At 47.9% G+C, this 8,654-nt stretch overlaps 1 protein-coding gene across 1 annotated transcript; it reads right to left on the minus strand.

Moving 5' to 3' along the window:
- Nucleotides 1-312: 312 nt before the first annotated feature.
- LOC145791987 (uncharacterized) lies at nt 313-977 on the minus strand. The gene is made up of 2 exons (XM_082872452.1): nt 542-977; nt 313-459 (listed from the first exon to the last, which is right to left on the minus strand). The coding sequence occupies exons 1-2, from the start codon at nt 944-946 to the stop codon at nt 313-315; spliced, it is 552 nt and encodes a 183-aa protein (XP_082728578.1). The 5' UTR covers nt 947-977.
- Nucleotides 978-8,654: the final 7,677 nt, after the last annotated feature.

Consider the following 8,654-nt stretch of genomic DNA (forward strand, 5'->3'; position numbering starts at 1 on the left):
GGCCTAGATGGCCCGGCTCCTCGGGAAGGCCGAGATGACCCCTCCCCCTGATAAGGCCCGGATGGCCCAGCTCCCTGATAAGGCCCAGATGGCCCAGCTCCCCAATGAGGCCCAGGTGGCCTGGTCTGTGGCCGACCGGACCATGAAGGCATCTGAAAACAAAGAGTTCAATTCAAATACATCAGTCCAAATATATACATCAGATGCAGATACAAGCAAAAGCTACGTAAAGTGGGTGCATGTAAATACAGTGTACAAGTGAGGTGTGTGTCAGATGTGCTCTACACAAGTAGTCTATCGATGCAATAGAAATCAGCATGTCATCAGAAGTATGATAAATGCCAAAAAACTGAAGGGTACCTGAATGCCCGCGACAGACAACTGTGCCTCCCTGCGTAGGACCATGCCCTCGAGTGTGGCCACCAGCCCAACCATCTCCTCCATGTACCCTCGCGATGGCTGCAAAAATGAGTTCATAATCATCAGTGAACAAATGAGTGTCTAAACATCTGAAATGATGAATGACGAAAGTGGAGCATACCGGCGGTGAGTCCGGATCAATGGCGTATCGATCACTGGGCATCGGAGGCTCTAGTGGAATCGGAATCGGAGAGCTAGTCCCATACTGCCACGCCATCAACTCAGTAGGCATATCTGGCCATCCCAGATGAGGATGAATCGACGGGTTCGGAGGAAACGGTCTACTCCCACCTCTAGATGCGCCAGCCCTGCTAGAAGAAGGGATGTCTGTAGCTCGAGCCTGAGCCTGATCCGAGGATGACATACCGGCAGGTCTCATCATCGGAATACGAGCTTCTGTCAATGGAGGCATCAAATATATGTGACGATAGGTGGCGTAGTCCCCCTCCGCAACATATAACAAAGCATCACTGCCCAGCATGGCGCCGACTACCTCTGAGTAAGAGAGCCTGTCAGCGGTCCGCATACTAGCTGGAGGTACCGCGGGAATATCCTGAGAAAGATACCCCCGTACCTGGCACAGAAAGCGCTCCCCCAGGAACCAGACTCTGCCGACTGGCCCTTCGAGCAGGACCCTATACCGGGAGATGCCTGATGCTCCGGTATACTGAAGAAGGAGATCATCACCCAGAGGTGCCCAAGGCTGCCAAGTAATCTGCGGATGATAAATGTATAAACCAATCAGAGAACGAGAATATACAGAGCAAGTCAAAGATGAAAATGAAAAGAACTGAAAGTTCTGAAGTACCTCTGAGTGTCGCACAGTGTCGAAGTACTGTCGCAGGCGAACCAGGGTCTCTCGAGGCCTCGCCCGGTGCGGGCCCTCAAATATCAATGAATATGGGGTCACGGGAATCCCCACCACCTCCAGCACTGGGGCTAACGATGGGAAGTATACATAAGCCCATAACTGAGAAAAGCAGTGCAGAATGTAAGTACGAAATGCTGAGAGCAAAATGCAGACTGTAAAAGTACGCTGTGTGTGCAATGTACAAGTAATGAAGAGCAGAAATGTAAATCGAGGGGACAGAAAATACCTCCCAAGCTCTCCAGTAGCCGCCAAGCAAATCGCCCCGCCCGCGGGAGGTCGCGCTCATGTAAAAGTAGAGGGTAGCCAGGCCAGCGCCACCCCAATCATATCTACTGACCTGTGATAGGTCGACTAGAGCGCTCAGCAGATATAGCCCAATGGTGTTCCCTCTGTCGGCGAACAGGGTAGTCCCGAAGAGGAACATCAGGAAGCCACGAGCATACTGCTCTGTCTCCTCAGGAGTCTCGGGCACCATCTCTGCCCGCCGAAAATGGGAAGAGAACCAAGTATATCTGACTCTCCCTGAAACTCTATCAACAGGTGGGCGAGCCCCCAACAAATACATCCAGGCGGCCTCCCACTCGCCCATATCCTCGTCATAGGGGATGGCCCAACCTCCGACATCAAGGCCGGTCAATACAGCAAAGTCAAAAGGGGTCATGGTCATGTCCCCGGTGGCAGAGAAATGAAAGGAATTGGTGGTGTCCCACCATCTCTCTACCAAAGCTGCCATCAAGGTCCTCCTGGCAGGACAGCGTGACAACCCGGCGCAGAAGGGCCCAAACCCTGCCAAGTCTACCAAATCCCTGACGCCCTCCGGGAGCTCAGCATACCAATCCCGCGCCATGGTGGAACCATATCCTCGCACACTGCGGGAACCACCCTGCATTCAGAATGAATATATGTGTCAATAATGAAATAAATGGGCTGTATACCAATGATAATGAAATGGGCTGTGTGCTAATAAGATGAAATGGGCTGTGTGCCGATGAAGTAAAATAAGCTACATGCAAACACTATCTACCTGGGCTGCGTGTTCAGAGAATTTGAATTTTGGGCTGCGTGTTCAACTTTCAGTTAATTTGTGGGCTGCGTGTTCACTATCTACCTGGGCTGCGTGTTCAGAGAATTTGAATTTTGGGCTGCGTGTTCAACTTTCAGTTAATTTGTGGGCTGCGTGTTCACTATCTACCTGGGCTGCGTGTTCAGAGAATTTGAATTTTGGGCTGCGTGTTCAACTTTCAGTTAATTTGTGGGCTGCGTGTTCACTATCTACCTGGGCTGCGTGTTCAGAGAATTTGAATTTTGGGCTGCGTGTTCAACTTTCAGTTAATTTGTGGGCTGCGTGTTCACTATCTACCTGGGCTGCGTGTTCAGAGAATTTGAATTTTGGGCTGCGTGTTCAACTTTCAGTTAATTTGTGGGCTGCGTGTTCACTATCTACCTGGGCTGCGTGTTCAGAGAATTTGAATTTTGGGCTGCGTGTTCAACTTTCAGTCTATTTGTGGGCTGCGTGTTCACTATCTACCTGGGCTGCGTGTTCAGAGAATTTGAATTTTGGGCTGCGTGTTCAACTTTCAGTTAATTTGTGGGCTGCGTGTTCACTATCTACCTGGGCTGCGTGTTCAGAGAATTTTGAATTTTGGGCTGCGTGTTCAACTTTCAGTTAATTTGTGGGCTGCGTGTTCACTATCTACCTGGGCTGCGTGTTCAGAGAATTTGAATTTTGGGCTGCGTGTTCAACTTTCAGTTAAATTGTGGGCTGCGTGTTCACCATCTATCTGGGCTGTGTGTTCAGAAAAATTTGAAGTTTGGGCTGCGTGTTCAACTTCCATTTAAAGTGTGGGCTGTGTGTTCACTTTCGAATGCGGGCTGAGTGTTCGACAAATCAGTGTTTGAGCCATGTGTTTTAATGTGGGCTGTGTGTTCGCAATTAATTAATGAACCGAGTGTTCGAAAATTCAAGTGTTGAAACTACATGTTCAAGATGTAAGGAAAGTACTATGTCACAAGCTAAATGTTTAAGCATGGCAAGGGTGCGAAATGTAAAAAACAGAAGATGAGGTAAATACCTCTCGGGCCTCGTGAGAGAGATGCTGCTCCGGCTCTCTGAGAAGCAGATCCGCAGGTGCTCTCTCGTCGAAACTGGTAAAATGACGGAAAACGGCACGAGGGAGGACGTGCACTGCCGGACGGTACCTCTCGGGCATGAAAGGTCGAGTCCTCGGAGGTAGAGCCGTGGGATCGAAATCATCTCCGGCGCCTGGGAAACCCCCGCCGTGAGGAGAATTGCCTGCCATTTTCAAGAATCTGCAAAAAGAGGAACAAAAATGAGCAAAATGCGCAAAAATTGGAAAAAGTCAACAAAAGTCAACTCTCGGGAAATAAAAAGTCAACAAAAGTCAACTCCCGAGAAAATATTCTAAATATTAAGATGAACTTACCTCAAGTGGTGAAAATGCAAAAAGAAGCTCCGAAGCCGGAATTTAATCGCTCCAAAGTGTTTAAAACTAAGTGTTTTTACAAAAACAATTTGCGCGAGGCGTTGGAAAACGCGCGTAAAACTCAAAACTGGAGAGAAAAGTGTTGAAAGAGGCAAGAAATGAAGTGGGGTTCGGCTGCCATTTATAGGCTTCAAGCCTTGGATGAAAGGCATGCAAAAAGGAGGCAAAAAGACCGAAATACCCTCGGAAAAAGGGCATGGCCGGCCGGCCCCTGTTTCTGGCTGGCCAGCCATCTGCTTTTTGCAGAAATGGCCGGCCAGCCATTAGCTTTTGTGGAAAACGGTTGGCCACCTCCCCTTGGGAAGATAAACGGCCGGCCATCATCCCCACAAGCTCACCTAGCTCTCTGCAAATTTTGAGGAAGATCGGAGTTCCCGGGACTTGAAAAAGTTCAAGAAAAGTACACTTCCGGTCGCGAAATTGCTCCGTCGGGACTTCGGTTTCAAGTTCTGACATATTTCAAGTTCTGACATATGTCTCATCATCATTCATCGAAATCAAAGTGTATCCTTTTTGAATGAGCTGTAACCTTTCAAAGAAGCAGATCGGAGGCCGTGATCGAGTTACCCTCGCCGAAACACACGTTTCCATACTCGTTGTTTCACGACGAATGACACTCTGACTCATGCTCGTTTTTGTACTTTCATGCACACATCTTGCATTCTCATGGGCATACTCACATTGTCATGTACATTTCTTGATATTGGCGTACCTCCGTGTTTGAGCATGCGTTGTCACACATATTCCATTCTTGCATTGCAATGCATTCACTCACCAACACTGCGTGTGTCGAACTTCCAGAATCACATCAAATATGTGTTGTTAGCATATTGTACTTGTTGCAATTTCTCTCTTTTGCAGGCACGATATTGTACGATATTGTATGTACGGTTCAATTGAGGCTGGTGCGACCAGACGAATCGCGCAGGTATCGTATCTTCTCCGTGTGAGACGTGGCGGGGATTGAATAATCCTCCGCATTCTTAACTGCATGAAATGTAGTTGTTGCTTTGCATTCTTGCTTAAAACTGTTGCATCTATTTGCGAATACTTGCTTCATTACAGCTTGCTGCATTTGCACGATCATTGGGTTACCTTCGGTTTCTTGTATATCATTTGCATTTTGCCCCCTGCCTGCGAGCATGCCTGCGGGCACATCTCTGTTTATCCTGTATGTTTGTCTAAGTCTTCGGCCTTGTCAAAAATGGGTCGTCTCTTGGCTTTGACATTCACTCCCGTCACTTGTGACTTCCGAGTTCTGTCAAAAAGGGGCAACTGTAGACACCCCATTTTTGACCGACCTTAAGACTCAGACGTCGCCAATTGAGCGCTTGGTGATGTTGCATAATGTGCTCGTTCAGAAGTTTCAGAGTCGCGGCCGTAAGCCCTGCCTCCGGACTTCCGAACCCTTTTCTGTGCCTTGTCTCGGTTTGCGAACCAGACTCGGTTTTCTCTGTTTCTTTTCCTGAGGGGAAAGGAGAAGTCCCGTGGACCATCTCTCAATGTCCGTAGGCTGCATTTGGTGGCCGTAGGCCATTTTGCCCATTTCGGAGTCCGATTCCCGGTTTTCGGAGCCGTCAGGTCGTGTGCCTCGGTTCGGGACCGCTTAACCATCTCCTATTGCTCTGATTTTTGGCATACATCTTATTTCATCCCTTTTGAGGGACACTAGGGGCTAAGAAACCCACTTCGAGGTCGAATACCATTTTCGGTGTTTAACAGCCCATTTTCGGGACCCCGAACTGCGTGTTTTGGCCCCGGAACGTCCGTTTTGCAACGGTTTTCGTTCATTTTTGGCAGGTACCTCTGTTTTATCACAGGGAAGGTCACTGAAGGGTGAGAGGCCAGCAATTGTTGCAGCAACCAGTTATCTCTCTTCCGGAGCCTCCCGGCGCCCGTTTTTCGCACTTCCGGGCTAATGTTGAATACCTTGGAGCTAGTGTTGCCAACTTTCAACCACATATCTGTGATGTACACACATAAGAGGCCCCTAAAAGTTCATGGCTGGCCAGTAAGTCAACTTGACCCTTTTGACCCCCTCTTTCCGAGCCATTGTTGAACCCCTTGGGCCCACTTTCTTGGAATTTCAACTACATGGTTGTGTTGTACACACATAGAGGTACCTCCCCAGTAGCTGGCCGGCCAGAAAATCACCTTGACCCTTTTGACCCCTAGCCGGCCGGCTAGGGGGTGTGGCCGGCCGGCCACCTCCAGCAAAAGTGTGAGGCCGGCCTGCTTCCTTGCACTGTACCCTTTCCAGCTGTGGGGCAATATCCCCCAGATATTTTTTATATCCGGGGGATATTTTGTGGGGGAGTTTTGCCCTCCTTCTCCCCCACCTTTACACCCCATTTTTGATCTTTATAACCAGCTGGTGGCCTTCTTCATAAGGGTTAGAAAAAATTCTCTTCAAAGCTCCATAGCCATCTCCATCTTCTTCTCTCTCAATTCTCCAAAAAACCCTAACCCCCTAACCATCATTCCTTCTACACCACCAAGCTCTACCACCACCATCTCATTTCCAGCAACAAGGGAGGATTCTTGAAGGCTAAAGAAGCTGCAAATCAACCCAAGAAGCAACAAAAGCTTGGATCTTCAAGGGTAAGTTACACTTTGATCCTTTTGACCCTTTTCCTTGATCTATTTCTAAGCCTCATTTCGTTTTGGTTTCAAGCTTCGGCCCTAACTGAAAAGGACCATATTTTGAGCTCATCTTCACTTCTCATTAAGGGCTCAACCATGTTTGAGCCCTCCATAATACACTTGCTTCATTGATCATCTTGTATGTCATAGTTTTGCATGCTATTTTCGACCCATGAGCAATTTATTTTCGAGCATGTTGTAAACTGATATTAGGCTTATTTTGAGCCCCTCTTCAACATTGAGGAAGGGCTCAACCTTGTTTGGTGTCTCCATGTGTCACTTATAGTTCAATCCCTTATTTGGCCCCATTTTTGCATAAATTGGTAGCCCTCTTTGCTTCTGTTTTTGGACCTTGGTCCGAACTGAAAGTGGTCTTATTTTGGCCTATAATTCATGTTTCATTCACACTTTTTTTCTGTTTGGTGATTATTTTATATACTTCATGTTATAGCACCTTTTGAGCCTTGTTTTGCATCACATTTTTAGCATGTTTGTATACTGATTTGAGGTCTGCCATATACTGTAAATGTTCATATTTTTGGTCCATCTTCAGTGTTGTAGAATGAAATTTTTCAGTTTGAGTTTTTCTTATACCACTTGCTTCATTACCCCTCTTTTGGCCCCTATTCTTGCATGCTTTTTTTCCCCTACCTATACTTGCTGTTTGGCCATGTTTATAACTGTGAGAGTGCATCTTTTGGGACTGTCTAGCTTCTGTCTTTGCATTACATGTCCATAGTGTGCATGTTTGGCATAGCTATAAGCCATTTCGGGTGCCTAATGTTGCATTTCGGGACGTTTCCTTACATTTCATGTCATTTCGTTTCATTTCGGGACTGTTTTCCCCCATATTTTAGTGCTGAAATTCCATTAGTATGCTTGCATATCATTTTTGCCACATTTCATCGCATTTTGCATTGCCTCGGTTTGCGTGCCCGTGTGCACGCATTTCGAGGCACCTCATTTTCTGCCATCGGCATCTTATGTGAGTGTGGCTGAGGCTCTCTCATGTTGGTATAAGTCCATATCATGTTTCCATATCATTTCATCGCATTTTATCATTGCCTCGGTTTGCGTGCCCGTGTGCACGCATTTCGAGGCACCTCATTTTCTGCCATCGGCATCTTATGTGAGTGTGGCTGAGGCTCTCTCATGTTGGTATAAGTCCATATCATGTTTCCATATCATTTCATCGCATTTTATCATTACCTCGGTTTGCGTGCCCGTGTGCACGCATTTCGAGGCACCTCATTTTCTGCCATCGGCATCTTATGTGAGTGTGGCTGAGGCTCTCTCATGTTGGTATAAGTCCATATCATGTTTCCATATCATTTCATCGCATTCTGTCATCGCCTCGGTTTGCGTGCCCGTGTGCACGCGCTTCGAGGCACTTCATTTTCTGCCATCGGCATCCGATGTGAATGTGACTGAGGCTCACTCATGTTGGTATAAGCCCATTTGTCATTTCCATGTCACTTTAGCACTGCCTCGGTTTGCGTGCCCGCGTGCACGTACTTCGAGGCATCTCATCCTCATTGCATCTGTCATCGCCTCGGTTTGCGTGCCCGCGTGCACGTACTTCGAGGCATCTCATCTTCATTGCATCTGTCATCGCCTCGGTTTGCGTGCTCGTGTGCACGTACTTCGAGGCATCTCATCTTCATTACATCTGTCATCGCCTCGGTTTGCGTGCCCGCGTGCACGTACTTCGAGGCATCTCATTTTCATTGCATCTGTCATCGCCATGGTTTGCGTGCCCGTGTGCACGTACTTCGAGGCATCTCATCTTCATTACATCTGTCATCGCCTCGGTTTGCGTGCCCGCGTGCACGTACTTCGAGGCATCTCATCTTCATTGCATCTGTCATCGCATCGGTTTGCGTGCCCGTGTGCACGTACTTCGAGGCACCTCATTTGCATTGCATCTGTTATTGCCTCGGTTTGCGTGCCCGTGTGCACGCATTTCGAGGCATCTCATTTTCAACATCCCGTCACTTTCTCGGTTTGCGTGCCTGTGTGCACGCATTTCGAGGCATCTCATTTTCATAGCTTTGAGTATGTTAGGATTGTATCCTAGTTGCATTTCATGCATATCATGCACATTGCACCATGTCCGGAATAGGAGTTAGCCCGGGCACGGGAAACGAGGTACATTCCGTACTCCGAGTGACGGAATGTGTCTCAATTCCCCAGTCACCGACACTCCGGATTATCCA

Source organism: Camellia sinensis, chromosome 5 (assembly GCF_055761805.1).
Source record: "Camellia sinensis isolate YWXY chromosome 5, ASM5576180v1, whole genome shotgun sequence".
NCBI classification, from domain to species: Eukaryota; Viridiplantae; Streptophyta; class Magnoliopsida; order Ericales; family Theaceae; genus Camellia; species Camellia sinensis.

Bases quoted from the DNA above. Each gene is read 5' to 3' on its own strand.
- LOC145791987 (XM_082872452.1), bottom strand. From the start codon at position 946: ATGCGGACCGCTGACAGGCTCTCTTACTCAGAGGTAGTCGGCGCCATG. The intron at 460-541 runs GTATGCTCCACT...TCATTTTTGCAG, and splicing joins TTGATCCGGACTCACCGCCG to CCATCGCGAGGGTACATGGA.